General features: G+C 40.6%; 2 protein-coding genes across 3 annotated transcripts; one reads left to right on the top strand and one right to left on the bottom strand.

The window, feature by feature from the left end:
• Positions 1-3,129: 3,129 nt before the first annotated feature.
• LOC115744205 lies at positions 3,130-4,712 on the top strand. Of its 2 annotated transcripts, XM_048281058.1 has the most exons (2): positions 3,130-3,690; positions 4,042-4,712. In XM_048281058.1, the coding sequence occupies exons 1-2, from the start codon at positions 3,360-3,362 to the stop codon at positions 4,500-4,502; spliced, it is 792 nt and encodes a 263-aa protein (XP_048137015.1). In that variant the 5' UTR covers positions 3,130-3,359; the 3' UTR covers positions 4,503-4,712. The 2 variants fall into 2 exon arrangements, with proteins under 2 accessions (XP_048137015.1, XP_030535174.1); XM_030679314.2 differs by having other exon boundaries at positions 3,132-4,712.
• Positions 4,713-5,916: 1,204 nt separating this feature from the next.
• LOC115744123 (zinc finger protein BRUTUS) lies at positions 5,917-15,253 on the bottom strand. Its single transcript, XM_030679227.2, has 14 exons — positions 14,730-15,253; positions 13,227-13,436; positions 11,693-11,887; positions 11,264-11,601; positions 10,693-10,921; positions 10,056-10,224; positions 8,724-9,944; positions 8,394-8,565; positions 8,041-8,262; positions 7,818-7,955; positions 7,325-7,559; positions 7,145-7,204; positions 6,626-6,697; positions 5,917-6,360 (listed from the first exon to the last, which is right to left on the bottom strand). Exons 1-14 carry the CDS (start codon positions 15,036-15,038, stop codon positions 6,217-6,219), a joined length of 3,714 nt encoding a protein of 1,237 aa, XP_030535087.1. The 5' UTR covers positions 15,039-15,253; the 3' UTR covers positions 5,917-6,216.
• Between the last annotated feature and the right edge of the window lie 4,310 nt (positions 15,254-19,563).

Below are 19,563 nucleotides of genomic sequence, written 5' to 3'. Positions count from 1 at the left end.
ATGAAACTCTGAGGGCATTTTTGTGTGAGAGAGACCCGACAAATAACAAATATTCGCCGAAGCCTGTACTATATATATTGTGAAAATAATTTCTCCTGTATTCTTCGTTGTGAGAATTTCGTCTGATTCCTCCACACGACAACTGATTGGAGCGTTGCATGTGCTACCAACATGGGACTACTACCAAAAGGAAAGTGTTTGCTTCCTTGATTTTCATTTTCGCTTAACATGAAAAAATAAATTTGGTCCCAAAAGAATAAGGGAAAATAACATAAGAGAAATCCTAAGTTATACCCATTACAGCACCAATATCCTAAACCTCTTTGTCATCACCAAAACTCTCAAACTCGTATTAGTATGGCTAATATGCCATCTTTTTACCCCAAAAAAACAATCAATTATGCCCGCCGTGATATCTTTATTTTAAACTTTTTTTTTTGTCACCAATACCCTAAACTTGTATCGGTGTGATAAAAATTTAGGATTCTTTTTGTCACACCGGTATAAGTTTGGAATTTTGGTAACACTAAAAAAGTTATGGAATATTAGCATAATAGCGAGCATAATTTAGGAGTTTTGATAAGGGGTGAGTAAACTAGACCGGATCGGCCGGGTTGGTTAGGTCCTTGAGGGGGCGATCCGATCCCGGTTCCATGGTAGATGGGATTGGATCGGACCGAACTGCCCGGATTGGACCGCACAGAAATATATATAGAAAAAAATTATAAATGTTAACAAAATAGCACAATGATCGCAGCCACTAAACTAGTCAACTATTACTGACCAAAAAAGAATGAACTAGTTAACTAGTTAACTACTGAACTAGTTAACCTAATTTGTAATTTCCCCATGAAACTCACTCCTCTCCTCTCGGTCCCATCTTGCGTCTCGCCTTCGCCTCTCTGCTCGCTCCTCTCGTAGTCCCACCTCTCGCTTGTCGGTGTCGTCACTCATTTTATGTATCGCAGTCACTAGCGAGACCTATTGCGGCCACCGGCGCCGTCGACTCGTCGCTCCTCTCACTGCTTCCTCTTCTCATTTCCATCCTCGCTCAATCGGTTCGATCTCATTATTTTAGGATTATAAGTATTCATGTGATGGTTGTATGGCAATTATGTGTATATTTTATTAGGTTGAATGATTGAGATTGGGAGTTGTTAGTTTAGATCCAAGGGTTACATTTCTATAAGCGGCTAGTGATAGCGGTCGCACTAGGACCAAACCGTCGGTCTCGGTTCGGTCCAACCCCAATTTGGTCCCCAATCCTGAAAATTTGGGGACCAGGACTACCGGTCCAGTCCTCGGTTCCATATCGAGATCGGACCGGCCCGGACCATCCACACCCCTAATTTTGGTAATGCAATAAGAATTCTGGAATATTGGTGTCTCGGTAAAATATAGGGTTTTTTTTATGGTATTCGGAAAATTACCCAAGCAGTTCTAACCCTATTATATGAATGTCAATTTGATCATAAACTTTCTAATTTTACCAATTCAGTCTAAAACCTTTACGTGAAATTCCAAAGTAGTCATTTCGGCCAACTTTCGTCAAAAACCACCGATGTAGCGGTATACCGATACTGGTAGGACGGTCAGCAATAACTAAACCGTCACGTCGACGATTTCCGATGAAAATTGATCGGAAGAACTACATTGAAATTTCACGTAAAAAGATTTATGGCTGAATTGACGAATCTAACATCCGTATAATAGATTAATGACCGACGTGATAATTTTTTTTTGGAGCGGTATTAACCCAAAGAACTATCAGTGATTAGAGTAGGGTAAGAACGACGAGGTCAATTTGGTTAGTTAATGGTTGGGTGAGATTTGGTTCTCCAACTCTCTCGCATTGCAGTGTCAATGATGCATGCCATCCCCGTTGACGAACAGGAATTTCCCATCGTATCGAAGAACGACGCGCCACGTGGACGTGTGACGTGTCCTGTGCATGAGTTTTTTTTTTTTTGGTCGGAGTCCTGTGCATGAGTTAGGTCAAAACGGATTGTCGTTTTTGACGAGGTTCGCTAGGGTTTTTATTGATTTCGGGGATCCTCCTTTATTGACCGAGGTGGGATTACCCACTTTGACCAACCAGCCATAACTATAATAGCTGAAAGATATCTCGAGACCCGCTGCTGCTACCACGACTTCTAATTAATGCAAATTAAGAATCAATTTGAAACGCAAGTCAAATTACCCTCCAAGATCGAAGCAGCTGTCAACTTCTTGCTTAGTCAGCATTAATTGTCGGGGTTGAATGTTTCTAAGGTGGTGTGTGATTCACAAGTCAATTTCTCAATTAGCTCCAGGCTGTGCCGTTGCTGGTGTGGTGCCAATTTTCTTGACTTTCCTATGAATTGGGTGCTTAACAAGGGTCACGTCGAGCGTCGGTTAACGAATTTCTATTTGTGATGAGCCGATTATATCATGGTCAGAACTCCGAGTTTCGTTGGTTAAAGCAATTTCGGTATAAAATTTGCTAATCTTGATCGGTCGGATATGTAGCACTTTTTGTTCATCCGAAATGAAATGTTCCGAATCATATTGCCAGCAGCCCTGCATGCATTATTGCCATTGGCTAGAGTCTCATGATGTTTATCCATCGCGATAACACACAAAGTGCTCGGACTCATCTGATTTCGGAGGTGGGAGCCATTTCAGACCCTCATGATATTTATCCATCGTGACTAACATAAGGACGACGCGGGTCTATCAGGATCATAAGATTAAAAAAAAGAAGAAGATCAGATTGCTTGTAGTCCCTTGGAATTCTTTCCTTGGTCTAATATCTGCAATTGCAAGGGTGTTGGTGTGCATTTTCCTTTGCCAAGGATGATGACAACTCTCTCTCTTTCTCTTCCCTCCATAATAAAAAGGGCATGGGCACATGGACATTGTTCTATATGCCTTGTAACCTACATATTCTCTTAAGAGTGGCCATCTCGTATGTCTGCCCTCCTGTTTTATCCGACAAAGGCCCAACCTCATTCTGCCACTCCATGTTCAAATGATTAACAAAATTTTTTCAAGACTTTTTCCTTTTGTCAGAATCATCCCAATCTTCTCTTCTCTTCTCTTTCCTTAGTCACATTAATTATAAATACTCTGCAACCATCTTCTTGCAAGTCCCCACAAAGACCGAAAGCCATCTCCTGTCAATCCTCCTTGTGCCCTACTTAGCCATCAAATTTGAAATTCTGTTCATCAACCATCCCCTGCCAGCCCTTCATTCTTGAACCGAGACAGTACATCCACAAGTCCTTGAAGCCAAGCTAAATACACTCCACGTTCTGATCGTCAGAAAGCCCGATTCTTTGATTCCTTCCCTCTGAATTTTCTACCCGGAACAAGAGCAAATGTGCTCCGAGACCTGTCCGGCTCTCGCATCGAGCTTCCTCGATCTCCCCCAAAGGGACAAGGAAGCTGTAGGGATGCTGAATGCGGAGTCGGGGTCCTCGTTGCATTCGAGCTCGGACTGCGAGTTTGAGTTCGGCATCAGCACCGGTGGGCTCGAGCACATGTCCTCTGCAGCGGATGAGCTTTTTGCCAACGGCGTGATCCTTCCATTTCAGATACAACCTGAAAGTCTCGCAGCAAAAGGGGCCTCCAAAAGTGAAGCTGGAGCGGCAGTTCATCTCCCTTTCCTCATTTCTATCCCTCGTCCTCCAACGTGGGACGACGACGACGGCAAGAAGACAGAGGAGATTGCATTGATACGATCGGGGTCGGGGTCGGGATCAGATCGAGAAAAGGTTCAGTCTTGGTCTTTCTGGGGAATCAGGAGAAGCACTAGTCTCAACTCTGATAAAGGTTGCACCAGGAAGAGCTCAAGTTTCCCATCACAGCTCCTGTCAAGAAGCAAATCAACAAGTTCAGTGCTAGGCCTAAGAAGATCATCTTCACATAGAAGACAAGCTAGTTCGATTCCCAAACCTCTGAATTCATCGTCGGCATCAAGCGTCACAGCGAAAAGGGCCTCCGAAGCAGCAGCGCCTCTCCCTTTCCTCACTCCTCTTCCTAGTCCCACAACTTGCTGCGACGATGACAAGAAGATAGAGAGGACAGAGGAGAATGCATTTGCACCATCAAGATCGGGATCAGATCAAGAAAAGCTTCAGTCCTGGTCTTTCTGGGGATTCAGGAGAAGCACTAGTCTCAACTCTGGCGATCTCTGCACCAGCAAGAGTTCAGTTATCCAATCACAACTCCTGTCAAAGAGCAAGTCAACAGGTTCGGTGCCAGCTCCCAGAAGGTCATCTTCACTTGGAAGAAAAGCCAGTCACATTCCCAAACCTTCCTATTCTTCGTCGACGTCTCATTCTTATCCGTGGCTCCAAAAGGCTCCGTCGAAGAAGAATCACGGGCTCGGAGCGTCTCACGGGAGCACGGTTCGAGTTAGTCCGGTGCTGAACTTGCCAACCCTGTGCATTTCCAAGGGGGCTGCGAACGTCTTTAGCTTGGGTTGTTTCGCAGTCAAGGAACAGAAGAACAAAGCATGATTGTATTGTCGTTTCCTGGTCTGAATAATGTTTATCATGAGATAGCTTCATCTCATTCTCATTACGAAAGCTCTGTATCAACCATGTTAGACCGAGGAGAAACTAGTGTAACCTCAAAATCTGATGGACCATGTGAGCGACAAAATCATTCATGATGTGAAATATATGTGAAGACATGTAATTTTCCAATGAAAGCAAGGAGGATTACCACAAAAAGTCCCAAATTTTTTGTAGTTTCGTCTATTCAATTCTCAATTTTTCCTTTTTTTTTTTTTGCAAATAGAATCCTCAACATTTTGCATTGTGCCAATTTAATCCATCCGGCGAATTTTAACGAGAAAACACCGATGTGGATGGCAGCCGTCCTATGTGACGCGATTAGTGGTAATGTGAATAGTTTCTAATAATGTCTTAATATTTTCTTTATTATTATTTTTATTTTCTTTCTCCTTTTTTTTTTCCTTCCCTCCAGCGACCCGCCAAAGGCAAGGGCCACAGTTGTCGCTGGGCGAGGCTTGCCCATGCTGACTATAGGAAGAAGGGAAGGAAAAAAAGAGAAAAAACTAAATAAAAAATTCAAAAAAATATTAAAATATTATTGCAAATTGTCTACATAAGCACGGGTCGTGCCGTGTAGAATAGCCGACGTCCATGTCGGCGTTTTCAGGTTAAAATTGGCTGAATGAACTAAATTATTACAAATGCAAGAGGTTTAAGACTCAATTGGTAAAAAAAAAAAGGTCTGAATTGATACAATTATAAAAGATTTAGGATTTTTTTTTAATGAATTTTCCATGAAAGCGTGAGTAGATGTGAAAATCGCCATGGAAGACATTGTCCACTTCTCTTGTCTCGGTTAAATAGGGATTTGAGCTTTTGACCAGGTCACTTGAGAATCTGCTCAAAGTTCTCCTTTTGATGATTTCAATGCTGAGATGCACATTTGCTTAGGTCGATCATCTAATTCGAATTTGAGAAAGAGCGGGAGGTTTGACGGAATACGAGGAACCGAAGAAGGCGGAGATAAAAAGGAATATCTTGACCAAAAGTGATCGATTTGAAGGGACATGTCTCGGCCTCGAGACAGATACCATCATCGAGAATGACCCAGATGCTCTACATTCTACAATCTTGTCTCTCAAAAGAGCAAGGAATGAGTCTGCAATATAAAAAAAATGTCTCTAGCGTATAGATTAATTGCTAGTTTAGTTACCGAAGAATCGTATCGGGACAGGTCCTTTGTCCACATCGTCGTAGTACTCGAGACATCCAAACGAGTAGATCCCTAGGATATGATGGATTAGGACGAGCAGCACGAGTTAAAAACACATCTGGACGCGTAGAGGGGAAGTCCACGCGATTGTAGCCTGCCCATGGTTAAAACGTTAGGCTCGTGATGGCGAAATGCCAAGCGAAAGCAGAAGAATAATATGAAATTCATAAGGACTTGAGAAATCAAGTTGTGACTCTTGCCACGAAGCAAAAACAGAGGATATCGGAAACCTGCAAAAGTCTGTACATGATTGCCGCTGCTATAGTGTTTCTTTCGCCGAGACACGATCTCTCCTCACAGGAAAAGCGAAAACCGAAAAAAAGCAGCACCAAAATTCCTTGGTCCCTATAAGAGATGTGGTTTTTGCTATAAAAGAATTTGCTGTACAACTATATACAGAGAAGCTAGGCAAATCTCGGCTTACTATCTAGGAGAAGCACATCATTGACGTGAATCCAAGCAGTTGGGATCGAATGCCTCGCTCTTGATCACCCTTGTGTTGTACGAACCGCAATATGTACACTTGTGATACAGCCAGTGAAAACGGGCCGATCCCTTTCGATCACAGTCATTACACAAAATATCCTGAAAAGCCACATGAGACTTGATATTTTCAGTTTGTGTGATTGGAGGAAGAAGAAGAGAAGCATCAGCCCGCGCTCTAGCACGAGGCTCTGACATTATTTTGACTTCAAATAAAAAGAACTGGATAAATACAGACACACCACCAATGCAGTCGGGCACAAATATTTGCCCTCTTCTGAAGGAACACGTGGAATATCAAATCTATGTATAGCATACGAGATCTCCAAGTTCACAATAATAAAGATGCTGTTAGAGGCATGCGTACCTGACATCGATCCCTGTATTCCTCTGGAAGCTCTTCAGCAGCGAGCAGGGCATCAAGCATGCCAAAGTAAACCTGCATAAAATGCAAAGAAATTTAACAAGGACGTACTCAGTATTGCAAAGAAGTTCACGGCAGCATCTAACTCCTTGAGAGAGAGAGAGAGAGAGATCATGAAAACCGGAAGAATCAAATCAGTTTTGACAGCAAAGAACATCCATTGATAAATTGCCCCATGCAAACATGTCCTCTATACCATGTATTATGCATTGTGATTTGGTTTTTCCGTTCTCCAGTTTTTCAACTTATACCATGAGCAGGCTGTTTCATGAGTTCCACGTTCCGTACTACAATGCGCGTTATTGATCTATTTTATCCATGTGGTCTCGACATCTTAAAGAAGTAAGCCTAGAATGCTTCATCTTTTAAATTATTGTCTTATGAAATGAATAAAAAACGGACAGGATTGAGCATACATATAGGGACAACATTCTGAAGAAAGGTGTAAAAGAGTTTTCTTACCGCCATATCTCCCAGTGACTTGCTGCATATTGGACAGGTATAATGACTGCAAGTGTATGCCTAACAAATTTGAAGAAAGTGTTATTCAATTCTGATTAGGCGATGATAATAATTAGATGCAAGCAGAGCAAAAATGCCTCAAGGAGAGAGAGAGAGAGAGAGAGAGAGAGAGAGAGAGACCTGGAAGCAAGCTGAATGCATATAATGGCCACATGGTAGAGCTCTGACTGTCGCACTAGATGTGAATAAGAAATCACAGCAAATAGGGCAGTTTGTTTCTAGACCTTTCTCTAAGCACTTATGGCTTGCCAACTTCATCCCTAGACAACAGTTGCATGTCATGCAGTGGAAATAGTCTACTCCAAGACCCTTTCCAACACGGCATAAATTGCAATACGGGCAATGATACACATTCCTGAAGTCACACAAACAGGGACGACAATCTTAGCAAATGATCCAAAAGAAGCAAGGATAAATGATCGCATTGATAGATAAGTATAAGATAGCTCGAGTAGCTAAACTAGAGGTTCCTGAAGTAGCATCAAAGAGATGTGTTCACTCAAAATTTACCAAGCAAGTTCTACAATAAAACCATCGATTACGAGTACTTGCACTGTAAGTGTTATCGATAGTTTCTTGAGGTAGGCTAAGTGATTTATTGTATCCAGTTTACCTTTCATCATCAAAAAACTTGCATATGGTGCAATAGTACTTTGCCATTGGAAATATATTGCAAGAAGGCGTAGTGCAAATTGGACCAACTGGCTGAATCTCCAAGCAAACCATACACATCATTTCTTTGGTTGATTTCCTGCATCGGTCAAGCAGCAATTTAATGCATATACAAATACAGAAGCTCTAAATTATGATGAGAAGTGATGGTGGCAGCTACTTACCTATCCATTGAGTGATCACTCACTTTGTCATGGCAAAATCTACAAGTAAACAATTTGCCGCAACATGCAGCTCGAAGTTTGCAATTTCTTTTGTAATGTTCACACCCAAACACTTCTTTCTCTGAATCTCGGAACGATGGTGAAGGGCCCCCTATATCATTGCCATTTGAAGTTTCTCCTATCACTTCTTGAGGCAACTTCTGCTGAGCAGCTATCCAGCGACTATAACAAGCAATCAATTGGTCAATCACTCAACACTTGTTACAGGAATGCAGGAAGGGGTACAGATACTTTACAAACTTAATAACACACAACCTACTTAATGCTGTTTCTAGACTTTCCTGGAGACCTACCTAGTCATGAGATTTTGAACAAGATATGCTTTTCTCCGAGGATCAAGAGATGAATCCCTGTAAACCTTTCTAATCTCAGCCTCAAGCTCATTTTGGTTCATTCGAAAGATATCCTTCCACCCAGGCTTGAACATCTGATCACTTTGGTCAAGTGTCTCTTGAAGCTCAATCCCTACAGACAAAATTCAGGCATATTTAAGTGGAAAACTGCGTAGTAATGTAGAGAGTCTCGACCAAACCATCATAGATCTAAATTTAGTTCATTCAGATAGTATAAACTTTACTGCTCTTTGCAACTACCCCAAAAAGAAACAGACCTAAGAAACAAACCTTTGCGTGATGTGCTGGTCTCTGATGATTGAACTTGTAAAGATGATACTCCAGTTCCTTTCAAGCACTCATTTAGCCACTCATTAAACATCGTGTTTTTTGTTGCCTGTTTCCATGTGTCCATCATTTTATTCTGCTCATCCAGCGTAAGTGCAGCTGTTACCCATGGTAACATGGATTGCAGCACTTCAGCTCCAGTAGTTCCAATAATGCGACCCACTATTTTGTCTTGATCCTGCACTGAGAAGTGTTTACCGAACAATGGCCACAACTCAAGTTCTTCCCTGAATATATGCTGATCTAGAGTAACCTTGATAGACTTGCACATTCCTTGAAGCTTTGTTGCAAGTTCTTTGTACTTTAATGTACCATCGCCAGCAGTAATTTCACTATTTCCACTAAGCTGCTCCAATAGGGAAGTTCTGTGCAATTTTTCATGGAGGTGTGAAAGCTCAGAAAGAACACATGAGATATCTTCAAATAATTTTTCTTCCTGCTTGTGGTCAAGTGTATATGAGTGACTAACATTATGAAGAGCCTCTTTTGATTCCAGGGCAGGAAAGACAATGTCATCCTCAGCATTACTGTGAGCTCGGTACAATCCCCACAAAAGGCGAAATCTGCCAATGAACTGCCTGATGAATGTCTCGTCACAATCACTGAGCTTTCCAGATTCCACATCTAGAAATTCCAAATCTTTACGTATTGCTTTATGAAACTTAAAAATCGTATCGATGGGTCGTTCAATACGTCCATCATCAGAGGATTGACCGTCCGTTTCCCAGATAAAAAGACTGGAATTAAGGGAGGGAGCAGAGGAGTTAAAAGACAGAGAACGCAAAGACTTAGCTGTGGATAAAGAGCTCAATCCCAGATTGCTAGAGTTTACTCCTAAACCTGGGACATGACAAGACCTATCACTGCAGGGCAGTTCACAGGCATTCAAATTTTCTGAACTACCAACGGCATTGCCGTCTTCACATGTTATAGTTGCATTTTGCTTGACAGGTCTTTTGGTATCGTCAGCTTGGGAGGATAATGATCGTGCTGACAATGAAGAAGCACACGCACAAGATGTTTGAATATAGTCTTCTTCAATGTCCGAAGACCTTTTAAAAGGGCAGAAGCCAGTCCCACAAGGAGATAAGCATACACCCTGACCACGGCCCTTGCAAGCCCACCCAGAGAAAAGCGTAACTAGAGCAGCATCTGATGCTGGAGCTGGTACAAAAACAGATCAAAACTCAGAATAACCTCAAAAGATTCAGTAACTTCATGTAGATATGTCACAATTTTCACAAAACTATAACTTCAGAGTCTGTCATTTGGTACCTGCTGACTGCATGTTTCTAATGAAATTCATAGCTTCCTCTTTACCTAAAGAACCTACTAGCCATGGCAAGACACGTTCAATCAACTTCAGAGGCATCATGCACAAGCTCTGATACAAAAGCTCCTGCTGTCTTTTGAAGCTAAAATGTGTTCTAGCCAGTGGAAGAACCTGTACATAAAAGTAGCTTAGCGAGTTCTATGGAAAAAAAGATTATTTGATGGAACAGGCTCAACTCATGCATCAGGTCATTGAAACTCTGAAGAGCCAGTTAATCTTATTTTATTTTCTGATAGCAAAAGTGTCACTGTTACCAAAATAGGAGATTCCCTATAACACTAAACTCTTTTGACTCCTATCCACCTAATTGATATTAGTAGATGTAGCCATATACTTCTTACACCTATAATATGCCTCATACTTTCGCAGATTGTTGGGTTTACAACTATAATTTTCTTGCCCATGTAGCCATATACTTCTTATACCTATAATATGCCTCAAACGTTCGCAGATTGTTGGGTTTACAACTATAATTTTCTTGCCCCAATGTCGCCTGCGTTCTATAGAAGTTACCATGTCACTTCAAAATAGAGACTGGAGAAAACAAAAGAAAACAGTAAAGTATCAACAAAAGCTCACTTGAACTTCTTCACTATGGAAGTGCCTCTGTATGGTTTCAATTATCTGATCCGCATGTGAGCATAACTTCTCATAAAAATCAGCACTTGAAGTAGAGGTTGCTCCAGCACTTTGAAATCTTTCTATTAAGCACCGGAACTCACTGAGTTGACTTTCTTCTTCGGCATGCTCCTGGATAAAAGACAACTCCACATCAACAGCAGGAAAAATGACCTTGTCTTCAGCAATACTGCAACCAAGAGAAAAACTTTATCATAAGAAATGCAGGGATTAGACAAGAACAAGAATCAAAAGGAAATATAATCTGCAGGTTATACAACACAAGCTATACGGTGAGCCCTAAACTGTCACAATCAAGAAAATAGGACATGAGATTACAGTTCTGCCCTTTGATGAGCTGATTTTTGTAATCGATGAGCCAGTTGAAGATTACTTTCTAGTATATCAATCAACTAGAAGGGTTATTCTTGTAATGTCTTCTGGAGCTTGAGAATCATCACTGAGCTTTTCTGGTAATGAAATGGAATAGCAAATAACAGTTGCTGTACAATGAAACACTAAAATTTTTTACCTGTGGAAAATACAAACTTCAGCAATAAACTGGAGCCTCTCGTTAAAGGATGATAAATCCATGAAGTCACCACATACTTGAATCTTTCTTGCCTCATCAGCGATTTCAAGTAATTCTCTCTTAATAGCACTATGCCAAAGTAATATTTCATCTATTGGATGCGAGGAAGTTGAGTCGGAAAAGTTGACACTTGACTCGGAGCGTTTTCGTTTCCCTGTCTTGGATGAGTCACATGCACACTTTGAAGAGTTTGACATAACAGGTTGTGCCTGAGGTCCATCTGGATATGGTTCAACTGTACAGGCAGCATCACTCCCTTTCATCCAATTGAAAATAACCTTCAACAAATACACACTGTAATAAGGTGCCCCCGGTCTCCAAAAGGACATTCATTGACCTTGTCAACTTGAATGTAACCAGAAACATTACCTGTTGAAGAAGTTCTTCTTCAGGGACTATTTTGCTTATGCATTTGCAGAGATCTTGATATTCCTCGTTTGAAATAGAGGAAGACAGCCATGGAAGGAATTCCATCATCATATTCACAGGAATGCTGCATAGAAACTGCCAAACCAAAGATGCCTGCTCTTCAAACGAGAACTTCTCAATAAGCAAGGGAAAGACCTGGCAAAAGCAGAGGCAACCTAATTAAAGAAGATTCTTGAAAGGAATAAAGCTGGTGCCTGAACAAATCAACAGTAAAGCTGTATCTGGCAATATATCAAACAGCGGCACGTAAATGCATATAATATTCCAATGAACCTCCACTTGCACTGGCAGCTGCGCCCTCCTGAGCTTGGGGCCCAGCAATGGTTTCTCACAGAATCAACAATGTATGAAATGGAAGTAAATAATATAAATCTCACAACCACATAGTAGCTTCCATACTGCACGAAGTCTTCCTTTGGATTCGGGTGATTTCGAATAAGTACAATATTTTATGAAAGATCCTGTTAAATGGAGATAATGTTTTGTTTTATTATCTTAGGTGTTCAGCCCTCTGATTAGAAGCAAGTAATCCCATGGGGTTAGCACTAACTCCCCTAATATGGTGACCAAGTACTTATCAGTTGGACTAGCTCCAGGTTGGAACTTGAGACTGACCCTACATGTCCTTTCAACAATCAAAAGCAAGAACAAAATCCGGCAGACCTGGAATAGGCCTTGAAACAACAAAAGCCTAAGGGTGGAGGGAGAGAGATATAAAGTAAGGTTTCTATTTTGCTGCAAACAAGAGAGAATGCACTTGAGAAAAGAAGAGAGGTGGCCATAGGTCGAGGGACTTTAAACTTTTTTCCTAAAAGCGACTGGTAGTAAAATGAACTCCTATCACTTGAGTGGTCTTGTACGCCAGGCCCCAAGTTTTAAGTAACAATTTCACTTCTTTGCTGCCATAAAGTGGATAATTTTTTTTTTTTCCTTTTCGTAAGTTAAAGATTGTTCAACCATGTAACCAGCTTGGTTGGTCCGGTTCTCTGATCGGCCGGTGTACTTATGCCAGGAACTGGGAATGGAACTAATCTAAGGATAATTTAGAGTTCCTGAGCCAAGAAACTGCATCAAATCAGGCAGGTACAGGGATAAAATGAAATTGACTTGCGCCTAATTAACACGGCATAAGGCCATAAGGGTGCCCCAAGAAAGTTGCCTATGTTGGAATGACACTCAAACTCATGACCATGCATCTTGAGGCACAATTCGTAGGTTAATTTTGCAAATTTGCTAATACCATGGGATCAGTAGAGACCATACTTAACTGCAAATGCTGAAAGGAAAGCATCACGAATTTAAAATGCTAAAACAGGTCATACAGGGCCACAAACTGCAAATGGTTATACACGTTGCATTCTAAGCAGTCAACTTACATCCCTCATTTCCCAGCGGTCAAGTCATAAAATTACTCTTATAACAAATTGATGACCTGAAGCCTCCACCATTAAATAGAAGAATGCACAGGGGATACCTGCTCCTCTTCTTTTGCCATATGCTGGCTAATTGATGTCTGAAGGGCTCCTGTACAAGATGCCAGCTCCCTAGGAAAATTTTCATCCATCCGTGCAACATTGTTTAGCAAGTCAAATAGATGATCAAAGAGATTGCTTTCACCCTCGTGCTCCAAGGAATATGTTTGTGCCACATTTTTCACCCGTATGTCAAGAGCTGGAAAGATCACCTGCAGCTCAAGTGAAAAAGGGGTCATAACTTCATATAGGGCAGAATGGAGACAGACTCATGTGGTAGAGAGCTGTCTAATTTGCATGGTAACATTCAACAAGCACCATTTCATCATATACAATCAGCCATAGAGGCAACTTAAAGTAAAAAGGGTCCAGAAGATGCAAAAAATGCAACTAAGCAGGAGTCACTTGTACAGATCAATTCCCTAGATCCTATGTTACCCTCTCTCAATTCTAGGAACACAGTTAGAGATGGCTTGTCAAAATGGACAGTCATATAATGAGAAATGTCCTACCCTCTCATAAGAGGAACATGTCCTAGCATGCGCACATTCACTTTTACACAACCAAATTGAATTGCTGATAGTTATTCCAGCATACAAATGACAACCATCTTTGCAGTGGCACAGTAGTGCATATTGTCATGCATCAGTATTGGACCAATAGAAAATGTTCAAATAAGTTATGATAAGAAAAGGAGTTCTGCGATTAAGTGTGCCACTGCCATCCTTTACCTACTTATCAACTCATTGCAGTTAATCAAAGAAAACAAGCTAAATGGCCAGTCAACTCCTCCATGTAAGACAATGTCCTTGACAATGCCATTTCAAAGACTAATCTGGTATTCGGACGCTGTCACTGAGCGACCAATTTCTTGAGCAGCCGATTTGACTTTACAAGCTACTGCAGTGACAGTGCTGATGTCTCGCTAGAGGAATCCTACAGTATTGCTTTCGTTGATAGTGCTTAAACAGGAAAAGAGAGCAAGGAGCCAGGATTCCTATTCTTGAACATGAAGAAACAGGAAATGCAAAGAATGTTGAACATGTTTGCTCACCTCTTTCGGCATACATGTAAGGTGCACGTGTATGCCAGAACACATCACATCAATAACAACTTGTAAAGACGCTCATCAGAGAGAGAGAGAGAGAGAGAGAGAGAGTTGCACTGGGAAGTTACAACCTACAATTACAATACTACTAATTAAGTGAGAGAAACTAAACTGTTGTGCAAATGAGGAGCAAGAGCTACCGGTTCTCTCCTAGTCTTCAGGCAAAATTCCGAGCACTCAAAGAGAGGAAAAGTAAATGCTCTCCACAAATTCAACCATTCAACAGACTAATCTCCATCACCATCTCCCCTAACCAAGCCAAGCCAAATACGCTAATCATAGAACTCCGCTTCAGATTAGCAATTACTAAATCATTCACAAAATCACGTAACCTGTGCCTGCACATGTATATTTCAACATCGGAAGGCTAAAGAAAAGAAGAAGGTAAAATCGGTACCTCGTCCTCGGCACTGGAGTGATGCTTATACATCGATCGAAGGAAATGGTAACGCTCGAGAAGGGGCTCGATGTCCGCGCGCCGCCCCGTCGCGTAGGCCACGGCGAATTTGTGAAGCGCCTCGAGCTCGTTGAGAATCGCCTTGTGGAAATACAGGAAAATCAGGATCGGCGACTTGAGCTCGCACTTGTCCAGGCAACGCTTGGCCGCCGGCGGGGAGGAATCCACGCCCCCGCCGTTCTCGACGGAGCTCGACAGCACCGCCACGCCCCCTCCGCCGCCGCCGCCCCCCGCCAACGGCGTCGACATTTCGCCGTCGCTCTCTCTCTCTCTCTAGATTCACCTCGACCCGAACTTTCCAGCAGTCTCGCTCTCTCAAAGTCTCCGCAAAGGTTTTCTCTCTCTACAATCTCTTATCTCGTTTCCTTCTTCCTCCTCTCTCTCTCTCTCTCTCTCTCTCTCTCGCCTTCCTTTGTTTTTTTTCTCTTTTTCCGTCTGTATAATCTTTTGTTTGTTTTGGAGTTTTCCTCGGAGCCAGAGGAGGAGGAGGACGAGGAGGAGGAGAGGTTTTATATAGTTGGAATGGTGCCACGTGGCGAGCTAGGCCACGTCGGATGTCGATGTCAGCAACGGACAGTCACGGCCCTCACGGGGATTCACGTGAGTGGAGTCCTCCAGTCACGTTGACGGCGTGTGAGGCCGGTTTCGTTCCCCTCTGCCGTCGACACCCACAAATGAAACGTGAAACCCATTAAGAAGAATTCTACGGCATTTGGAATTTGACTTGAAATTAACATGTAATTCTGGAAAATTCTCAAAAGTACTCAATAATTGATTTATTATTAAACATGCTAATTTCCCGAAAAAAAAAATGCTAATTTCCTTCCGACCAAAAAAAAAAAAGCTAATTTCCTGAAAAAAAAAATTTCAAACTTTATGTCCAATATCAATTCCGATCCAATTTTTTTTCATCTAAAAAAAAATCTCCAACTTTCACTCTAGTCATGAATCCACCCACGCACCCAAAAATCGATATTGATTTCTTTCGATATCATGAACACCAAGAGGATGTTGTTGTTCCATAAGAAGAAGAGGGTGTAGATAAAGATATATATTCTGATAATGAACCTCTAACTCGTCACGATATTTCGACCCAAAAAAAAAAAAAAACAAGCCCTAATATTGACAATTCTGATGAATGTAATGGTGATTTTTGGACGTGTGGGCAAATTTGAGATTGAACCTAAAATAGGAATTCTTTTAAGGAAGTGGGTTTACATTACATCGTATGCATTTTCCTTTCGTGATTTTTTAAATTTGTAGAAATTTACCTTTTTACATTTCAGAGAAAGAAAAACGGTGTCCCACTCCACATGAATTTTGCATGTCAATCGCCGACAATTTCTCGACCCAAAAATAAATACTGCCTACGAATTCGAAATGCTAAATAAAGCGGGCGGTCTAATCTTAAAATGCGAAGGTGCCATCCATTAATGCGTGATTTAATTTCTAAAATACCGTAGACGCCGCCTATGTCGTGAATGTTTTAGTAACAATAATAACTCCTGGAATTGCGGTAGTACGAGTAAGACTATAGAAATTTTAAGTACGTAGATGGGAAATAAGAAAAGGCTATTTTGTACAAATGCTGAAATATATATAATTTAAAAACCCTATGCTATTGAAATTTCGAAACAAAATAAATTATTTGGCAGCTTGCTTTTTCCTTTCGCGGAAGCAGTTAAAAAGTCACACTCCATCAATGGTGTTACCTAGTCGTTATGGGGACGCTAGTTAGGAAGGTGATGCTATCCGAGTCATTGTTGCATGTCCACGTATTGATTTAGACCGAACCGATAGCATTAAAAGAAACGATAAGATTAGGGTTGCATGTTAAATATCGAGAGAATTGTCAAAATAGTCCTAGTCATATTTCAATTATGAAAATTAAGTGCTAAACTTTTTTTTTTTTTGCTAATTGAGTCATAAACCTTTCGCATTTATTTCAATTCAGTCCATCCGATCAATTTTAGCAAAAATCTTTGATATGGACATCGATTGTCCTATGTGAAACGCCCGACGCTAACATGAATAATTTTTAATGATATTTAATATTTTTTTGGAGTTTTTATCTATTTAATTTTTTTTCCTTTTCTTTCATTTTTTTTTCTTTCCTCCTTCCTCTACCCGCTTGCCAAACCTCGGCAACTAGACACCTTGCCATCCATTGGCGATGGTGAACCTCAACCTCACCATAGTTGGGTGAGGGCGAGGCCTACCCAACCATGGCGAGGCCAATCTCTCCTTGGCTGGTTGCCAAGGTATGATGACCCATTAGGGAAAATAGGGGTGAGTGGTTTCAAATTCTGTATGGGTTTAACTTGAAACTCAAAAGCTAGACGTTTATACAGGTTCCTCATTTTTTGGAATCCGAAATCTACCTTGCATACTAGGTTCCACCTATATTCCACATGTATTCTTAATTGAGTGGTTGCAGTGAATAATCACATTTAATGACCACCATATACTGCTAAAATCCACCGATCACAACCAATATTTAGACACACGAAAAATATGAATTAACAAAGTAAAATTATTAATGATAAGGTGGTTTCGGATTACACACTTATCATCGGACACTAAAGAATATTGCGGGATGATGTGAAGACATGTATCAAGAAAAAATATAAAAACTTGCTCCAGGTTCTATGTTCCGGTTCTAGGTTCCGCTTGCCTAGAATTTGAAACCTATCCATCAAAACAGGTTCCCTAATTTTTGAAACCTGAAACGTACCCTCCATACCTCGGAACCTACCCTAGAACCATGCTCACTCCTAAAAGGAAGAAAAGAAGAAAAATAAAGAAAAAATAAAAATAAGATAAATAAAATTTTAAAAAAGGTTTTGAATATCATTAAAAATTATCTATGTCAACGTCGGTCACGTCACGTAAGACGGTCGGCGTTCATGTACGCGATTTCCGGTCACAATTGGTTTGATGGACTGAATTGACACAAATGTAAAAGGTTTATAACTCAATTGTAAAAAAAAAAAAAGAGTTAGAATTAAATTGATACGATCACAATAAATTTACGATCTTTGTGATAATTTTTCTATAAAAAACATACAAAGACATCGGTATCGCCACATCTCTCGCGGCGCGATAACTACTGTCCAGCATTCCATCCGCATAACGAATTCACAATCCCATCTTTTCCGACAGCCATGATGCCGACACTTCAAAAGTTACTAATCGGGTCGAAAAGGGATATCGCAATCGGGGTTTTCCCCATTGTGGTTTCTTCTCTTCCCCTCCTCATCATCATCATCATCGTCGTCGTCTTCCTTCCTCGCTTGGGGATTTTGGCGGACCGCCAATGCAAAAACTGTGTAAACCCTAGAAGTCAAAAGTTGAAGGAGAGGGTGATGGGGGTTCTTTTGACTTTTCGTGCGTCGATTTTGGACCGTGACAGAGAGTAAAAATTATCACGTGAATGGAGCCATGGGCTATACCTAGCATTTACTCAAAGCATATTGCCTTCGCGTCTCTCTCTCTTTGCATGTCCTCCTTCAATTAACCCTAGAACTCGTACGTTCTCAACAATGTATTGAAAAGAAAACTCCTAGATAATTGAAGACCCCCTCCTAACTTTCCGGACTATATAAATTGAAAATGAGGCAAGCATTACTTAAAAGAATGGACCCCATAATAATTTTTAATTATTATTTTCTTTTTGTAAATAGACTGTTAGCATAGCACTCGCTCGTAGACTGTCATATAATCAATTCTCTAGTTAAAAAAGCTTGGAGATGTCCATTCCAATTGGTCGATTACCTAATGAATGCGGAGGATTGATGGTCCTATAATGGCTAGATAATGAGCCGTTGGGGAGAGGCAACTTGGAAGATGACTCGTGAAGCACATGGTTGGCATCATGCACTCACATATAAGGAATTTGACTTTCCTCCTTTTGTACGGATGACGACGTATTGGATAAAAAACAATTCTTGAAAGAAGTGTTTAACTCCGGGAATGAATGGAAAATGAAACATTTATTGATTGTATTACGTGTCGATGAATCCCTAACTTTCGGTCTTTTTTAAAATTTATTCGATTACGGAATACATTGAATAGTGGCTTCAAAGTAAATTTTCTCTAGCTACATATGTTTAAATCATATTTTGGATTTATTTCTAGTATACTAATTATGTTAACCGTGAAAGAAAACCCATTTCATGACATGCTTTTATGTGTATATATTTACACAATAATCAAACAGACTTGGAGAGATTATGGACCAAATGAGACTAAGGCTCGGTTTGTTTCACCGTAAAATGAATGATTTAAAAAATATTCTTGAAAACATAATTGCTTTGATTGCTCGCAGAAATGAATGAGCGAAAAATACTTTCGTGGTCAATGTAAAATATTTAGATTAATGAAAATATTTTTCATCGACTAATTATTTCAAGTCACATAAATGATTAATTTTGGGAATGTATTTTTTGAAATATCTATTTTTCGTAAATAAATGGAGATGTAATAAAGACGAAGGTGATGAGGCACCAACCAAAAAGATATAAAAGGAAAAAAAAAATCTTTTCACAAATCTCTCGAGGCCACTATCGAGTATCGAAAGCTTTGGTTTTTTCCCAAGACAACATGATACTCTGATTGAATATTCTGAGACAACACTACGGCATGAGAATCAATTCGATTCTCGATTTCGTTTGTATCGCTCAAAATATTTAATCGATGAAAAAAAAATCATTATCAACAATAACTTTGGTCGAAACATTTTCGTGATATGGAAATTATACTTTCGTTCATTCAT

This window comes from Rhodamnia argentea, chromosome 6 (assembly GCF_020921035.1).
Source record: "Rhodamnia argentea isolate NSW1041297 chromosome 6, ASM2092103v1, whole genome shotgun sequence".
NCBI classification, from domain to species: Eukaryota; Viridiplantae; Streptophyta; class Magnoliopsida; order Myrtales; family Myrtaceae; genus Rhodamnia; species Rhodamnia argentea.
This window is presented reverse-complemented; position numbering and strand designations above follow the sequence as displayed.

What these genes read in the sequence shown, in the direction of transcription:
- LOC115744205 (XM_030679314.2), top strand. Translation starts at nt 3,360, where the DNA reads ATGTGCTCCGAGACCTGTCCGGCTCTCGCATCGAGCTTCCTCGATCTC.
- LOC115744123 (XM_030679227.2), bottom strand. Translation starts at nt 15,038, where the DNA reads ATGTCGACGCCGTTGGCGGGGGGCGGCGGCGGCGGAGGGGGCGTGGCG. An exon ending in GACCAGCACATCACGCAAAG is followed by an intron (nt 8,566 to 8,723) that starts GTTTGTTTCTTA and finishes TTTTGTCTGTAG; the next exon opens with GGATTGAGCTTCAAGAGACA. An exon ending in AAGTTTTTTGATGATGAAAG is followed by an intron (nt 7,560 to 7,817) that starts GTAAACTGGATA and finishes GTGTGACTTCAG; the next exon opens with GAATGTGTATCATTGCCCGT.